The sequence below is a fragment of the Crocuta crocuta genome, unplaced genomic scaffold, assembly GCF_008692635.1.
Source record: "Crocuta crocuta isolate KB4526 unplaced genomic scaffold, BGI_CrCroc_1.0 scaffold318, whole genome shotgun sequence".
Lineage (NCBI taxonomy): Eukaryota > Metazoa > Chordata > Mammalia > Carnivora > Hyaenidae > Crocuta > Crocuta crocuta.
Window position 1 is genome coordinate 3,580,126 of NW_027531425.1, and position 19,139 is coordinate 3,599,264.

Consider the following 19,139-nt stretch of genomic DNA (forward strand, 5'->3'; position numbering starts at 1 on the left):
AAGTAGAATGGTGGTTGCCAGAGGCTTGGGGGAGAGATGGACGGAATCATTGTTGAATGGGTATGAAATTTCAGCTTGGGAATAAAAGAGGTATTGGTGTGGGGCACATGGGTGGCTTAGTCGGTTAAGCGTCCGACTTTTGCTTAGGTCATGATCTCGCGGTTTGTGGGTTCAAGCCCCACGTCGGGCTCTGTGCTGACTGCCAGCTCAGAGCCTGGAGCCTGTTTCAGAGTCTGTGACTCCCTCTCTCCCTGACCCTCCCCTGCTCACGCTGTCTCTCTCTCTCTCTCTCCTAGAAATGGATAAAACATTAAAAAAAAATTTTTTTTTAAAGTATTGGTGATAGATGGTGGTAACAGTTGCAAAATAATGTTAATTACTTAATGCCACTGAACCATACACTTAAAAAATGTTTAAAGTGGTAAATTATATGTTATGTATATTTTACCGCAAGAAACTAAACCAAAACAAAAAAATTATAGTCAGTCTTGGTCTTCATGGAGATTACATTCCAAGAAGGGAAAACAGAAATAATCATTGAGCAAAAATAAAATAATAGCTGTCAAAATTACTATAACGGAAAAATACTTAACCTATTTGGGGAAGGTCAGGGAAGACAAGGGTACATTTGTGGCTATTTATAAAGTCTCTTTTACAGTCCTCAGCTATTTGACCTCTGTAGCATTTAAAACTGTTACCTTCACCTTTTACCTGGAAACGGACTTTTCTTTCTTTTTTTTTTAATTGAGAGTGCTAGCAGGGAAGGAGCAGAGAGAGAGGGAGACAAAGAATCTGAAGCAGGCTCTGTGCTGTCAGCACAAAGCCTGACATGGGCTCGAATCCACAAACTGTGGGATCATGACCTGAGCTGAAGTCAGATGCTCAACCAACTGAGCCACCCAGGCGCCCCTGGATACTGACTTTTCATTTACTTCTATTCCGCTACTATTTCCTGGTTTACTTTTCATCTCTCTAGCTGCTCCTTTTAATTGTGCTTCATCAGCTCATTGTCGGCCTCCTTAATGCCAATTCACAGCTTTCTCTCCCTTCTCCTCACCACTGCATACTGAGTTCATGGTCCTGTTACTCCCAGCTTGGACTACTGTAATAGTCTTCTAGTTTTCTAACCGGTCTTCTAGTTTCCTGGCTTCACAAACATACTTTTGCCCACCACTCCCATCAATTCTCTGCATGGTGACTTTTGCAAAATATAACACAGATTATATCAGGCTCTTCCTTACTTCAATGCCTCCCTTAGGAATTTTTTTCTTTTAAAAACATCTTTATTGAAACATAACTCACATATCATAAAACCCACCCTTTAAAAGTACAGGCATACCTCAGAGGTATTGACGTTTGGTTCTAGTACTGTGATAAAGTGAGTATCACAATACAGGCAGTCAAACAAATTTTTTGGTTTCTCGGTGCATATAAAAGTTATGTTTACACTACGGTGGTCTATTAATTGCGCAATAGCATTATGTCCAAAAAGCAATGCACATGCTTTAATTAAAAAATACGTTAGTACTAAAAAAAAAGGCTAACAATCATCTAAGCTTTTCAGTGAGACATAATCTTTTTGCTGGTGGAGGGTCATGCCTTTATGTTAATGACTGCTGACTGATCAGGGTGGCTGTGGCAATTTCTTATAATACGACAGCAATGAAGGAAATGTGCTGCATCGGTTGATTCTTGCTTTCATGAACAATTTTTCTGTAGTATGCGATACTGTTTGACAACATCTTACAGCAGAACTGCTTTCAAAATTGGACTCAATCCTCTCAAACCCTGCCACTGCTTTATCAACTAAGTTTAGATCGTATTCTGAATCCTTTGTTGTCATTTCAATAATATTCACAGCATCTTCACCAGGGGTAGATTCCATCTCAAGAAACAACTGTTTTTGCTCACCCATAAGAAGCAACTCCTCATCTGTTCAAGTTTTTATCATGAGATCACAGCCATTCAGTCCTATCTTCGGGCTCCACAGCTAACTCTACTTCTCACTATTTCCACATCTGCAGTTACACATCCCACTGAACTTTGAACTTTCGATTTGTATATTTAAAAAAGGCAGTATCTGCAAAGTGCAATAAAGTGAGGTCTGCCTGGATACAATGCAGTGACTTAGCATATTCACAGACTTGCGCAGCCATCATCACCATCTCATTCTGAAGCATCCCCCACCCAGAAACATACTCCACATCTATCGGTGGCCACTCCCTATTCCTCCTTCTCTCCCACCCCTGGCAACCACTAATCTATCTTCTCTTTCTCTGCCTTTGCCTATTCTGGGTATTTTCATATAAGTGGAATCATGTCTGCTTTCTTTCACTTAACATAAGGTTTTCTTAAGGTTCATGCACATGGTAGCATTAGCATGTATCAGTACTTCATTTCTTTTTATTGCCAAATAATATTCTATTGTATGGACATATAACATTTCATTTATCCATTTCTTTGTTAACAGAAATCTGTATTCTTTTTTCCCCAGTTATAGTAACTGCTTAATTTATCTGGTCTGCTCGAAGGCTCAGCTTGTGCCCACCACTACTATACCTGCCAAGGGGAGCTGAGTACAACCAGCCACACAATGCTAAGTCTGGCTGTTGCTGGGAGCCCAGGACTCAACTCTACGGCAAGCCCGCAAACTCCTCACATAAGTATGGTCTACACAGCAAGTAAACTCTAGCCAGACTTCGGAGATGACACTAAATTTGGGGTGTGGGCTACCATGCTGTTATAAACATCTATGTACAAGTTTTTCTGTGGACATACGTTTTCATGTTCCTTGAGTATATACCTAAGAGTAGAATTGCTAGGTCATATGGTATCTGTATATGTAACATTTTTAGGAACTGCCAACCTGTTTTCCTTTAGGGATCTTAAGATGTGGCCCCTTAAGCACAAATGGAATGATTAGTCTTGTGAAGGAAAGGAGATAAACCTGCTCTGAGCCTGGAAATATAAGAGTGAGAGTGGGTAGATGTAGCTATAAATTCATCTGATACTATGTAGTATAAGATTTAAGACAGGTGAAAACTTCTACTACACTGACTGGAATAAGGCATTCATCTTACTATTTTAATTGTACCTCCAACAGAAAGGCAGACAAAGTGACAACAAAGAAGGTCACACTCACTTGAGTAGACCTTCGAGTCTGCCGAGCTTGTCTGGAGCGCGCTTTCCGTAAAGATTCCGCTTCCTCATCCCGTACAGGAGTCAGATATGACCTGCAAAGAAAAAAGTAATACCAGAAGTAAGACCTTTGCTACATGTACTTGAGGAATGACAAGGGACTTCCACAGACTGAAGTGATTTCTACACTCTAAGAATGAATTTGGGCAGAATCAAAATGATAGAGATGCTATCAGTGAAAACTGCATAATCAACATTACTTTTAAATGTATTACTTTCAATGCAGAATCATGTCATCTGTAAAATGAGAATTTCAGTTCTTCTTTCCCTATCCTTACAATTTTTATTTCTTTTCTTTATTTTAATGCACTGGCCAGAACCTCCAGGACGTGCTGAAAAGAAGTCATGATAGTAAGTTTCCATGCTATGTTCCTGCCTTCAGAGAGAGAAAGCATTCAGCATTTTATTACTGTGATATCTAAGATTTCTCTAGACACTGCATTTCGTTAATTAGTTGAGAAACGAATTGTTTTTTTAATCATTAGTGTGTGTTGAACTTATCACGTGTTTCCTCCCCATATATTGAGATTATCATTTTCTTCCCTTTTTTCTGTTAATATGGTGAATTGCATTGAATAATTTTTGAATGATAAAATAACCTTGAATTCTTAGGGTAAGCTCAATTTGGCCATGATGTATCATCTTTTTTTTAAAAGAAATATTGTTTATGTATATATTTTTAAGTAAGCTCTATGTCCAATTTGGGACTTGAACTCACAGCCTTGAGATCAAGAATCAAATGTTCTATCAACTGAGCAAGTCAGGTGCCCCTATATAGAGTTGCTTTTATATAGATTCAGTATTATTTAGTTTAGGATTCTCCATCCCTAGAGAAATTGGTCTATAATTTTCTCTTCTTATAACTTGCCAGGTCTAGGAATTACAGTTAATCAAGTTGAGAAGTGTTTTCTCCTTGTCTATTTTCTATAAGAATTTATATAAATAAGATTAGGGTTCTTTCTTCCTTAAATAATTAGTAAAGTGCACCACTGAAGACATCTAGATTTTAAGTGTTCTTTATGGGAGGGTTTTTTGATACCAAAAAGCAAAGGCAATAAAAGCAAAAATAAATAAGTAGGACTATATCAAACTAAAAAGCTCTGCACAGCAAAGTAAACCTTCAGCAAAATGAAACAGCAACTTACAGAATGGAAGAAACTATTGGCAAATCATATATCTAAAAAGGGATTACTATCCAAAATAAAGAACTCATATAAATCAAGAGACAAAAAAAAAAATCTTATCTCACTTACATGTGAAATCTTAAAAAAAAAACCCACAAACCCATAGATATGGAGAACTGATTTGCAGTTAACAGAGGCAGGGAAGTAGAAGGTGGGCAAAGTAGGTGAACATGCTCAAAATGTACAAACTTTGATTTATAAGATTAGTAAGTCCTAAGTATTTAATGTACACTATGGTGACTATAATTTACAATGCTGTATATGTATTTGAAAATTGCTAACAGAGTCATTTTAAAAGTTCTTATGAGGGAAAAATTGTAATTATGTGTGATGATCAGGTTAGTTGGATATTAACTAACATTAATGGTAGTAATCATTTTATATTTATTAAATTACTAAGTTGTACATCTAAAACTAATACAATGTTATGTGTCAGTAATATCTCATTAAAAATGGAAAAAGAAAACATAAAAAGAATCATTGTTTAAATCACCTTTGATCTTTTTTTTTTTAATTTTAAAAATTATTTTAAGGGTGGGGAATAGTAGAGAGGGAGAGAGAGAAAATCTTAAGCAGGCTCCATGCTCAGCATGGAGACCAACACAGGGCTTGATCCCATGACCCTGGGATCATGACCCAAGCCAAAATCAAGAGTTGGACACTCAGCCCACTGAGCCACCCAGGTGTCTGCACCTTTGATCTTAAGACAGTCTTTAAATATTGGGAAGCAGTAGCCAATACTAGTACTCATGGTGGGCAGATACAAGTTTTCAAAACTCTAATTTCTGCTTGAAATTTAAAATTTTACAATTGGTAACAATATTTTGTGACAGTCTTACTTGTTCATTTTCAAGAAAGTGCCTGCCAAATACCCAAGTCTGAATAACCAGTCTTCCCAGTCATTCTTTCAAGCAAATACGGTATTCCAGGAAAAAAGTAGTCAGTTCTTTTTGCTTCCTCTCCACTCCAATTATTATTATGTTAGATCTTACTAGCCATGATCTATTCATTTATTTTGCTTTTTCTGTATTTCCCATCCTCTTCTTTCTCTGGGTTTCATTCTGAATATATGTATTTTTTCTTTTTTAAAGTTGTATTTATCTCTAGACTCAACATGGGGCTTGAACTTACAACCCTGAGATCAAGAGCAGCATGTTCGATTTCAACTGAGCCAGCCAGGTGCCCCCATTCTGGATATTTTCTACTGTCTATCTAATTACCACTATTATCTCTTCAGCTGGTCTACTATAAACTCACCAGCAGAATTTCTAATTTCAGTTATTAAATTTTCAGTTCTAGAATTTCTACTTGATCCTTTTTTAAAAATTTTTAATGTTTTATTTATTTCTGAAAGAGAGAGAGAACCTGAGCAGCGGAGGGTTAGAGAGAGAGGGAGGCACAGTATCTGAAGCAAGCTCCAGGCTCTGAGCTGTCAGCACAGAGCCCGACGCGGGGCTCGAACCCACGAACCGTGAGATCATGGCTTGAGCCAAAGCCGGACACTTAACCGACTGAGCCACCCAGGCGCCCCTTGATTCTTTTTTAAATAGATTACAGTTCTCTGTTGAAATTTCCCATCTCCTATTTTCTTGAAGATATTAATCATAATTAGTTTAAAGTCCATGTCTCATAACATCAATATCTGGATCAGTTGTTATTGTTTATTTTTATTAGTCTTTTGGTAAATTTGGTATTCTGCTAATTTATGAATTAATGCCAAACATTTTTTAAAATGTTTGAATGCATGTCTTTATTAGAAAAATTGTAAGTGCAGGAAGCTGCCTTCTCCTCAATCATTTTCACATTATCTGAGAGATGCAGTGGAAACAATACAAAATACAGTGTTTATCACATTTATTATTATTATTTTTTATTTGAGAGAGAGAGAACACATAAGTGGGAGAGAGAGAGAAAGTAGGGCAGAGAGGAAGGTGGGAAAGGAGGGGGGGTGTTGAGGAGGGGAGAGACAGACAGAGAGAGAATCCCAAGCAGGCTCCATGCTGAGCATGGAGGAGACTCAATCCCACAACTTGGGGATCATGACCTAAGTGGAAATCAAGAGTCAGACCCTCAACTGACTGAGCCACCCAGTATTTATCACATTTAACACTGAACCCATTATTCCTTAGAGACTGAGAGTCCAGCAAGGTTGAGAATAGCTGCCAAACACTTTTAATGAAAAAATGTAGTGATAACTTGCAGCTCTGAAAGATATCATCCTCCAGAGAGGATATTCTTTTCCTCTGGCAGTTAGGTTAAAGGAGTGATTCTCAAACTTTCATCTGCATCAGAATTATTTAGGGGGTTTGTGAAATACAAATTGCTAGGCTCTACCTCTACAAGTCCTGATTCAGTAGGTCTGGAGCAGGCTCTGAGAATTTGCATTTCTAGTTAGATCTCTGTGATGCTTCTGATATGGCCACCATACTTTGAGAACTACAGGGCCAAGACAAATGACCTTAATCTACTTTGAGACTGAGATGATTGGAAGTCTTTGCAAGGGCTAGTCTGTTTCTGGTAAGCTTTTACTTCTAGAGTGTAGCCCGTCAGTGGTCCCAGATGAAAGTATGGGGTCCCTCTTCCTGAACTATAATCTTTGTTCCCACAACTCCATGAGACTACTGAAAACCCTGCCCAGTTTCTTATCCTTGTTGCTATGGCTTTACTAATCATCAAATGCCTCAAGGGGAAAGACACAGATAAATGGTGGATTCATCTCTTTATGATTTCCTTCTCTCCTGAATCTTGATCCCTCAAGTCCTCACTTCCTTAATAACTCTCTAATACCCTCAAAGATACTTGTTAATATTTGTCCAGCTTTTCTAGTTATTCTCAGTGGGAGGAGTTTGTAGACAAGATATGCCATGGCCTGAAGCAGATGTCCCCAACCAAGCTATTTATTTATTCATTCATTCATTTAAGTAGGCTCTATGCCCAATGTGGGGCTTGAACTCAGCACCCAAAGATTAAGAGTCATATGTTCTACTGACTGAGCCAGCCCGGAGTCCCCAGGCTTCCCTCGACGTAGATTAGTAAATGGGAATTCTAATACATTTGTCAATCCACTGTTAATTTGGTACATTTGAGTCCTTCCTTAATATGCTCCTCTCCTCTGAGTAAAAAAAAAATTAAGTCTCCAAATTTACAAAGCTGTGGACCAGACCCTGGAACTGATGACCACACTAAGGACTAACTCTCTATGAAATTCTGTCTCAGTTACCAACCAGCCTACTCACATGTCATTTCTCCCTGCAAAATATATAGACCATCACTATTATATTTAATTTTTACTGTTATCCTTTCTTTATCCTTTCTGTTATCCTTTCAGTACTAGGCAGGAGCCACAGTGAAAGAAAAGAGCTTCAAACTGGCTTATCCCACTGCCTGTTCTAGAGTTTAATTGAATAAGAGAAACAGAGTTAGTAAAAGCAGGCCTAGTAGGTAAGATCAATAACATTTTACCCGACTTGAAGTCTTGGATATTTGAAGCCATATATGTTTTTCATAGAAAAATTAGAAAACAGACAAAATTGCAAAAACAAAAACAAATGAAAATTCCACCACATGAAAATAATCCATTTTCATTCTATTACATACATGTCTGGATTGTTATCTATGTATGTATCTATGTATTTAGGTTTTTTTAGTGAATATCACATATACGATTTTGTTACTTGTATCAATATATGAAATGCTTATGATTTGAGTTGTAAAAAAAAAAAATCTAAAGACAGAAACTGGAAGCCTCCAGTACTTGAATCTATACATATTTTTGAGGAAGAAAAAAACATTTTCATTCATTTTCTTTACCTAGATGTGGATTCCAAGGTTCACAAAAGTGATGCACCTAATTATGGCTGCCTTGGAGGTCACACTAGGTTTCTGGTAGAGCCCAAGTCCTTGCACTTTCTAAAATCAAGACCAGGTAGTGAGCAAACTCTGGTCATGAACCAATTTGGCCTGCCATATTTTTGTAAATAGTTTTACCTAACTGCCGTGACAGAGTTTAATATTTGCAAAGGCCACAAAATAGCCTGCACAGCCTAAAATATTCATTCTCTGGCCCTTTCTAGAAAAAATCGGGCAACTCCTATGCTAGGCCAAACCCACCTTCAACACACCTTGCTCTCTCTGAGAAGCATTTGAGCCATCCATGAAATCAGAGTGCTACACGACTGCTATGAATCTTTACTGCTGTGAAAAGAAGACAGGTCTGTGTTCACAATGTAGTTTAATAGAAAGTATAACAGAAGCCATGGCTTTAACATAGATCTCTGGCCTTCTTACATCCAGATAAAACTAGGCTAATGTCCCCAATTCAGTGGCATAGAAAGGAATTCCAATGCCAAAATCCCTTGATTAGTGTATCTGTCTACTATGTTTCCTTGAGAATAGGAAGCATTTTTCTTTGTACTCGCTATTACTCTGAGGTTTCATAATCAATGGAATTCAAATAATTACAGAAATTAACATGACTACACAAAAATAATTTGTCCTCTGTGTCTAAAATTCATAGGGCCCCTTTATATACTACAGATGGACTAATTCTGTTCCAAGAAGCAGTGTAAACAAAATGCCTAGCAAATCACCAGTGAAGAAAGTCACAATAAATAATAATAGAAGACTTAAAATATCTTCTGACAAGGACAGTGCAGTGATAAAGTACCCTGGCACAGGAATAAAACTGCTGGCTAGAAGATCTTGGATAAACTGTTTAAGTACTCTAAACCCAAGTTTCTTATACAATGAGGATATTAACAGGTTAACAGATATTAGCAGGTATAGGGAGGGGTGTTGTGAAGATTAAATAAAAAGCGTATGAAGTACTTAGAACACTCGCTGGCACAGAGCAAGGACTCAGCGCAGCTAAGCTGCTGTTGCTGCTACCTGAGCACCACCTCTCCTCCCACTATATTATTTTCATCACCTCATTAAAAGCTCAGCAGTGGTATTTTAGAAAAGAAAGGCTGAGTGTACTGTAATATCCATCCCATCTAATCTAATAAAGGAGTTCCCCTTAATTATTTTTACCAGAAATTGATAATTCATTTGGAAGAGGTCTTAACTCCCTTGAAAATATTCTCCACGAAGGTTCAAAGGGCTATCTAAGTAAAATAAAACTACTTTTAAGTAGAAGAATGAGAGAGAAATTTCCGTGACCTCCAAGGCAAGAACAAAAGCTGTTTTCCCTAGAATTATGAAATAAAATTTTTGTTGGGAATCTACCAACAGGAAATTGGTTTTTGAAATAGCTTTAAGGAGTCCTATATCTAAAATCTGTACTGAACAGAGAAGGTACTTGAATGGTTAGCTTCAAACAGGGAAGGACCACGTTGAGTGTGTGTCTTTTATAGCACTTGTGAGGCCATAGTCATTAATTACAGGATAATTAATGGTCTTATAAGACAGCTTGTCATTCCTTGGACTATATCTTATCTATAAGGATACATAGATAAAGGTATTCCAGAAAGGCCAAAAAGAACTGCTTCGACATCCATCAGGAAGTATATATAGACAACTATAGGAGAGAGGGCGACAATTTTGAGGAATAACAGAATCATAAACCTGTGGCTAGAGGCTTTATTATATGATTTAGGGGCGCCTGGGTGGCTCAGTCAGTTAAAAGCATCTGACTTCAGCTCCAGTCAAGATGTCACAGTTTGTGGGTTTGAGCCCCACATCAGGCTCCTCACTGACAGTGTGGAACCTGCTTGGGATTCTCTCTCCCTCTCTCTCTCTGCCCCTCCCCCACTCACGCTTTCTCAAAAATAAATAAAAAAATTTTTTAATGTCATCTGATTTAATTCTAAAACTTCACCTAGAGATGTCAGATTCTCGTTTTGTCAGACGAGTTGATCAAAGCCTAAGGAAACATTAATATACTTACCTAAGGTCATAGTGCTAATCAGTCACAGACCAAAGGGACTATAACCATGGTCTCCTGCTTCCACTACAGTGTTTCTTATCTTACATCACTGCAATTCCACCCAGGACCATGCTCTCCTAATTATGTGGATTTATGGATAAGACATTTCTTTTTCCAAATCTAGCAATATCAGGAATTAGTGAATAAAGATGTCTGTCTTGCATTAGACTTCTCCTACCTTCCCCTGAGTAGTACCTTCCCCTCCCAAAAGTATATCATAATCAACACTATCTGGGGAACAAATGGTTTTTACATTTCCAGAGGCTGCCACCAACACGTGCCATAAAAAAACCTGTAAGTGACAGGTGATATGAGGGACAAAATTCTCCTTCAGAGGATGTCGTTAACTCTACACTTGCCAGTGCCCTATCAGGTAGGTTTTAGTTCAAGTTTTCCTTGCTATTTCTAAATGGGATGCTAACACTGTGGTACAGTAGAAAGAACACATACCTGGGTTCTAGTTACAGTTCTGCCATTAACTACTTGTTCATCGTTAAGAGAATCATTTAATTTCCTGGTACCTTAGCTTATTCACTTACAAAACGAGGAGTAAGTCTATAGTTTTAAGGTCCCATGTAACTTTAAATCACAGTGAATCCATATTTATGCTGCTTCTAGACAAACAGCCTCTAAGTTTTCTCACTAAAATGCCCATTCGTTGGTTCTGGTCAGATAATAAATTTCCTGTATCCGATAGGTCACTTTCTTTGGTATAGTCCAACAGAACTTTGTATGATAATGGAAAAGTTGTGTAGTTTTTAATTAATTTAAATCTAAAGGGCCACACATGGTTACTGGCTACCATATTGGACAGCATGGCTCCAGAATTCCTGAGAATCCAATTAAGAGACGTTATCACCAAACTCTCTCCTTAAACCTGAAAACCAGATTCAGCTCATATAACATAAGCCTAACAGAATGCAGTTTGTCAGCCAGTTAAGTTTAAAACCAATTGATTTTATTTTCTTCTCAAAGATTAAGTTCCCATTTTTCTTCTACGCTTCTCAGAAGTATTATTACAGTAATTTTGCATTTTTATATATGGCGCTTCTAAGTTGTATAATGTAGTGCTGGGGCTCCTATCTTTAAGATACTTATAGAGACAGCAAATAGGATCAAGCTCACAGATACAGCACACTTCAGAGATACTTTCTTCTTCATGGCAGCATTTATACTCTGCTAACCCCACATGCCTTGCCCCGAACCACCCTACTTTCCCTCTGCCCCCTTCACAAAGAGAGCGCCGAGAAAACAGACTGTTACCTCCTCACGCAGGCCTGCATAGCAGAATGAAGGTCAAAAGATGTGTGGAGACGAATAGCAAGAAAGGTAAGTGGCTGCTGGGCAAGACTGCAGTCTCAGCACCCGGTCTCCCCTGGAAACTAGAAAAGGCTTGCACTTCCACTGCTATCCAGCAAGCCAGAGGCAAAGATTGCAATTTGCTAAGAACCTGCTACTAAGAAGGAGGAGGAAAGGAAGGGGAGGAGAAAAGGCAGGGAAAGAAAAATCTTGGGGCTCAGCAGAGCCAATGCTGTTAATAGAGCCCAAAATATCATTCCATTAGATGCATATTTTATACACTGTACCAAACCAATCAATACTACTTCTCATTTCAAACCGAGGGGAGGGGGGAACTCTCCTTCATGTGAAAGAGATAGAGCAAGTGAGATGCAGCATTCTCATTCTGGATATTATTTCATCTGCCCTTGGGCTATCCTAGTTGCTGCATCTACCCAAGTGGGCTGTAAATACTACCTCACTAGAGTCTCGCTCAGGCCCAGCCAACTGGCAAATGTCACCAGTGGTAAAGAGAGAGACAAAAAAGAACACATGACAGACAAATGCAGGGACAAATTTCAGAACTGGCATAGATGGCTTAAAGCTAAATAGAGACTGTAAGTACTACTCGATCTGAGAAGCTAATAAGTAGAGGTCAGAAAGACTTCTAGATATGATATGTGTCACATATCAGGATATGATCTGAAGTCATAGTTTAGGGACAACTGTATTCAAGTGCTCCTGTGACATGTTCTCTTCTCTAATTTAACACTGAGATCAGAGCTGAAGTTTAAGCAAGGAATCAAAGCTGCAACTCCGCTAATCAGAATAATTATTTAAAAAGGAGGGAGGATTTCCCTTGGCTAAACTAAGCATTTCCTGAATCCTTTAGAGCAGGAATTCTCAACAGGGAATAATTTTTCCCCTCAGGGGACAATGACAAAGAATGAACTGGCTAAAATGTCAATAGTGTCAAGGTTGCAAACTTCTGCAAAGGGTCAGACAGCCTATCTTTCAGGCTTTACAAGGCTACTCAACAACTCCGCTATAGCGCCAAAGCAGTCATGGACGATTTACAAATGGGCAAGCCTGTGCTACAGAGGCAGAATTGAGCAGTTGCAGTAGAAACCATATGGCCCCACAAAGCCCCAAATATTTACTGTCTAGTCCTTTACAGAAGAAGTTTGCTGATCCCTGCTCTAAACTCTTAAGTTATACAGCACCAAACTACAGCTCAGAGAACATCTTTTGCTTTACAAACAATGTGAGTCTGGTGTTTCTTGTGGCCTACCTTTGATAAGTACTCTATCACCTTGAATTCTTGGACTTCTGAACATTTGTTCCATTAAAAACACTCCAGCATCAAGTGCCAAAGCCACTTTCACAAATGACAACATTTTATTTATATAGGTCACTCTACAGTTAGTTCATTGGTCAGACAGGTGTTAGGGATGCCAAGAATGGCAGATTCAGGTGCCAAAAGCGCAAGTGTTGCTTTATTTCATACCCACAGGCTGTACCAACAGGGCTTGGCCAACTGTCTCAAATATTTATTACTAACTACAAACCAGACCAGGTCAATGTCAGCACCACCAGTGAACCTTTTTTTTTTTTTTTAAAGAAAAAAATTCAAGAAAGTTAACACACAAATATTCATGGCAAGAATCCAAATATAAAAAAAATAGGAAACAACTGAATAGGTTATGGAACATTCATACAGCAGAGCATTCTGCAGACACTGAAGACACACTAAAAACTACCAAGGATACATAACTTGAAAATATTAGTATCTTGAATACGTAAAAAACAGATACCCATTTTAAAAAGGACCAAAAATCCAAGACAAAATAATCAACAAAGCATATAATCAGGGAATCTGCAAACCAGGAAACTGCAAAAGTTTATAAACATAAAACAAAATGTTCAGTTTCACTTAATGATCATGAAATGCAAATTAAAACAAAGAGAAACCACTTCATCTTCCTTAGATTGGCAAAAGTAAAAACGACTGACATTATCAAGTATAACATTAGTCGTAAAGAAGTAAAAACTCTCATATATTGCTGCTGAGTGTAAACAGGAGAGCAATCTGGCATCTCAAGTAACGACACACTCACTCTTCAGATCCAGATATTCCATTTGAAAATAAACACGCTTGAGAAACATTTAGATAAGGAAACATGAACAAGAATGTACACAGCAGTGTAATTAGTATTAGCGAAAGAAAGAAAGAAAGAAAGAAAGAAAGAAAGAAAGAAAGAAAGAAAGAAAATGACCTAAACGTCCATTAGTAGATAAAAAACCAAAACTAAATTGTGTATATTTACACAATAAAGTGAGCCTTCAAAATGAACAAAAGAATGCGAAGTAAAAACAGCAGGTTTCAGAATGATGTGTACAGAACGATACAATTCATATAAGGAACAAAAACATGTAAAAGTAGCAATATGTGGGGGTGCCTGAGTGGCTGAGTTGGTTAAGTGTCCAATTTTGGCTCAGGTCATGATCTCACGGTTTGTGACTTCAAGCCTGCCTTGGGCTCTGTGCTGACAGCTCAGAGCCTAGAACCTGCTTTAGATTCTGTGTCTTCCTCTTTCTATCTCTGCCCTACCCTGCTCACTCTCTATCTCTCAAAAATAAACATTAAAAAAATTTTTTTAAGTAGCAATATGTGTATATATAAAAATAACTAATAAAACTTTGCAAATGGTAAACACCAAGTTCCGTATAGTGACCACCTCTAGGGAGCGAGTCCAGGGGACATTACCAGGGAAACATACACGGGCCTCAACTATATTTTTAGTATTTTATTTAAAAAACACTGAAGCTGGGGCGCCTGGGTGGCTCGGTTGGGCGGCTCACTTTGGCTCAGGTCATGATCTCACAGTTTGTGGGTTTAAGCCCTGAATTGGGCTCTGGGCTGACAGCTCAGAGCCTGGAGCTTGCTTTTGATTCTGTGCTCCCTCTCTCTGTGCCCCTCCACTTACACACACACTCTCTCTCTCTCTCAAATAGACAAATATTAAAAAATTGTTTTAAAAACACTGAAGCTAACATAGCTGGGGCTTGATTGGGCCAGAAAACTGATATGTTTGGTATTTGTAATATTTAATAATAGTATTTTAATAAGAAAAAAATAACAATCTCAAAATCAATGTAACATGAGGATGTTAGCAGAGATATTGCTGAATGGTAAGATTACAGGTAACTTCTATTTTCTACATAAAATATGCATATTGTAGACAATTTTGTAAACTTTAAAAACTGATCATTAATAATCAAAGGACTGTTTCAAGGCGTAAGATGTACTTACTTACATTCCACACTTAGAAAAAGCCTTTTATTGTCATATTCGACAGAGACATAGAAAGCACAGGTACTTTCTAGGATATACTAAAGTAATATAAATATTTCCAGAAAAAAATGCCCTTAGGTCAACCATGGTGTTTAGGTTCAAGAAAGAACCTAAATGGAAGAAAAGGGGGCTCTAGCCCATGTAAGTAGGGAATTAGGAACAGGCCTGTGTTAGCACCAGGTGGGCTCTAAATGATAAGGTCACTGGACTCATGGACTCTTCTCCCCAACTCCAGAAACTGGTCTCCTGCTGCTGTGATCACAAGCATGGCCTACCTCGGGAAAAACGGGGCACCTGGGAAATAGGAAGAATACCCAAACCTGTGGTTTTTAACCTTTATTGAACAGTAACATACTTATACCAACCAGATTTAAACTGTTCATCTTCCTGGGGAAGGAGTGGGGAGGAAGCAATTACATATAACAAAATTTTGCCAACAGTTTCAGGGATTTCTGGACTTTTCTGAAACTTGGGTTAAGAAGAGAAGGGTCTAAAATGGAATAACCCATTAAAGGACCCAAATCAGATTTATCTTCAGGAAGGCCTCTACAACAGATCTATTATCTTTCTTATCCAATCACCCCACTTTTCAGATGATGACTCAGATTCCTGTAATTAAGACTCAGAAGCACTTTTCAAAAGTCAGGTTTTCTGAGGTATAATTTACACACAGTAAAATTTGCCCTAAAAAGTATACAGGTCTATGACTTATGAGTTTTGACAAGTGCATATTAACCTCACCACAATCAAGGGATAGAACAGGTCCATCCCCCCTAAAATTTTCATGCCACGTTAGTCTTCCCTAAGTCTCAGCCTAAGGGGAATTTTTTGTAATTACACAAAAAGGGGTCTTTTTAAAGTTGTTGTTGTTGTTTTTTTTACCATTTTTATTCATTATTGAGAGAAAGAGCATGAGCATGGGAGGCGCAGAGAGAGGGGGACACACAGAATCTGAAGGAGGCTCCAGGCTCTGAGCTGTCCGCACAGAGCCTGACAGGAGGCTCAAACTCACAAACCTCGAGATCATGACTTGGGCTGAAGTTGGATGCTTAACCGACTGAGCCACACAAAAAGTTTTAAAACTTGCTATTGAAGGAATGCACTGACTTTTTCATTCATACTAAAAAGTAGTATGTAGGAGCACCTAAGTGGCTCATTCAGTTAAGCATCCATCTGACTCTGGATTTTGGCTCAGGTCATGATCTCACAGTTGGTGGGATTGAGGCTTCATTGGGCTCCATGTTGATAGCACCGAGCCTGCTTGGGATTCTCACTTTCCCTCTCTCTCTGCCCCTCCCCTGCTCATACTCTCGGTCAAAGTAAATAAACTTAAGAAAAAAGTGATAATATAAACCAATAACTGCCCTAACCCACTAAATTAGGTGTTAGCCTAAAAAATGAGCCTAAGATCTAGTGAAAAAAAAAATTCCCTACATTCTATCTACTACTAGCCACTCTTCTCTAAGTTTTAAGAAAGAGGGGGCTATTTTTTATTTGTCATTACATCATTAACATTTAGCACTGTGCCTAGACAAAGCAGGTGCTCCGACATGATTACTGAACTGAATTAAGGTTATGGAGGAAATTCAGAGTCTGAGTTGGTCCCAATTACCTATTCATTTATCTACCATTTTATAAAGCTTGGATAACCATGTTGGACCATTCATTCATTTTCTTCATTCTATTTAATCAACCATCTTCCCATCCTACCTTTTTATTTTACCTACTGCAGATACTGTATTTCAAAAGAAGGCCTGATTTCCAACAGGATCTTGTGAGGAAGCTGTACATATAAAGTAGTGATAATTAAGATTTAAGATAAGAAATGTCATGCCATGAAAAGATCATGTTCTGGATAGGAAACCCAGTACCATCTGTGGGGTGAGAAATAAAACATAGAGGAGGTGATCTGAAACAAATCTAAAGAGATTGGGAAGAGGCTTCCTAAAAAACAAGGTGGGGGAAGACATTGCTTATGGCAATACTCTCAGATTCCAAGCAGGAGAGTGCACTGTAGAGGATGGACTGGGAGGAGGGGCCAGGGGAAAAGAAGGCCAAGGACAAGGGTCCAGCTGGGAGGGCTGGAGTTAACAGAGGGCACTGTGGATGGAGAGGAGAGGGCAGGTTTGAAGGATTCTTGAGAATGACACACAGGATTTGGTGGGAAGTAAAAGACAAGGCTTCTAGTTTCTTTTCTAAGTTTCTCAATTGGGTGACACTTATGCAGGACCACTAATAAAGATTTTTTATAATAAATGAAAACAGACTTTCCTCTTTATAGCCTTTTTAGGTCAGAGGGAAGTTTGGTTTGGTTTGTTTATACTCTCTATAGAGGACTCGAGAACCCTTCAAGAAATGTGCACCTGTAACAATACTTTACATTGAGGAGGAAGTATGGGGGAAAGGAAAACAGTGGCCAGAAATGGCTATTGTTAGGTCTCAGGCGCTATTCTAAGCAAGCCCTTTCCATACAGTGTCATGAAAATCAGCAGAGAAGTCTGGGCTGGAAATACAGACAAGACTGACAGCTGAGGCGACTGGAGTGGACAAGACAAGCTAGACAGTCCTGAGAAAAGAAAAGAAGGAAGCCCGAGGAATAATATGTAAAGTGTTTGCTGAAGAAAATAGGCTAAAAAGGACACAAAAGAGGAGGAGAAAGGACAGAAGTGAGCCAAAAAAGAATGGTATCTCAGGGGTCAAGGTAGAATAAAGATTTAAGAAGGCAGAAGCCAACATTGTAACATGCTGCTGGGAGTTTAAGGCCAAAAATGAAGCAAATAAGGAATCTGATCATTAGGAACACCACCACACAGCCCTTTGCTAGAGTAATTTCACTGGACAGGCGAGTGGGGCAGAATTTCTATTTTATTTATTTATTTTTAAATGTTTTATTTATTTCTAGGAGAGAGAGAGAGAGACAGCGTGAGCAGGGGAGGGTCAGAGAGAGAGGGAGTCACAGACTCTGAAACAGGCTCCAGGCTCTGAGCTGGCAGTCAGCACAGAGCCCAACGCGGGGCTCGAACCCATGAACCGCGAGATCATGACCTAAGCGAAAGTCGGATGCTTAACCGACTAAGCCACCCAGGTGCCCCCAGAATTTCTATTTTAGTAGGCTGAGAAGTGAATAGGAGGCTAGGAAGTGAAATGAGAGGGCTTTTCAAGAGTAAGAGCAAAGGCAGAGTGAGACATGGTAACCCCAGAGGCCAGTACAGTGCCAAAGGTAAGTCTATTAAGATGGGAGAGACAAGCACCTATCAAGGACAAACACAATCTTTGTACAGAAGTATTTGCGTCATAGATATAGCTCAGCTTGCAGCTCTGCTTCCCGTTACTTATGAATTTTGGGTGCCAAATGCTTTTTTCTTTTAAACACTGTAAGTTTTATTATAAAGGGATATAGTTCTTCCCTGGCTTCCTTGAGCTATTGCTATATTTTATTTATATGTCAGTAAGCAGTGAGCCACTTTTGGCACAAGTGCACCAGATTTGTGAATCACATTCAATTTCCCTTTTTCAGGTTAAAAGACTAAGATTTATTCAGAGGAAACAAATTAAAGAGCTGGGTCAGTATACTACCCAGGATTAACTAAAAGAGTCTGAGGAAGAGGGGGAAAAATGGTTTAAATACAAGCCAGAAACAATGAATTATTCAGGTAATTGCTGTCATCCAGTTCCAATTTTTAAATATGTCTTAAAATAGAAGTAAACCTGCCCACGGCTCTGCAATTCTTCCAAAACTTCTTATATCCTTAATCCTCATAAAACACTGACTAAGCCAGTGGACCTATAAGACAACTTCTCATTTGTTTCCCCAAAGCCCTGATTTCCTATTTCGATTTCAGAGAGGATAGAAAGTTTTCAATTTCCTTTATTTTCAGAAGGGGTAGCTCCCAAGACAAATACTCATTTCCTAGAAGTTTTGCCTCCCTTCAAAAAGTATCAAGAGATTGTAACCACTGTGCTCAATGCTAGCTACCAATGCTAGCTTATGGTACAGAACACCCCAACTAAGACTGAACCTTGGCATGCATCTGCTCAGTGGTGGACAGCAAGCATGGGCTTTGAGGTCCAAGAGACCTGGTTTTGAATCCTGGTTTTTCTATTTACTATCTCTGTGACTGTGGGCAGGTTCCACAATCTATCTGAGCCTTAATTTTCTTGTATCTTTTAAGAAAATAATAATACTTATCTCACAAAG

General features: G+C 38.6%; 1 protein-coding gene across 4 annotated transcripts in view; it reads right to left on the reverse strand.

The window, feature by feature from the left end:
* The window catches only part of PPP1R12B (protein phosphatase 1 regulatory subunit 12B), a 203,499-nt gene that overhangs the window by 82,897 nt on the left and 101,463 nt on the right, over positions 1–19,139 (reverse strand). For all 4 annotated transcript variants that reach the window (XM_077772123.1, XM_077772122.1, XM_077772126.1 and 1 more), the window contains one exon: positions 3,143–3,233. In XM_077772123.1, the coding sequence (XP_077628249.1) occupies positions 3,143–3,233 (91 nt within the window). The remainder of the gene's footprint in view (positions 1–3,142; positions 3,234–19,139) is intronic.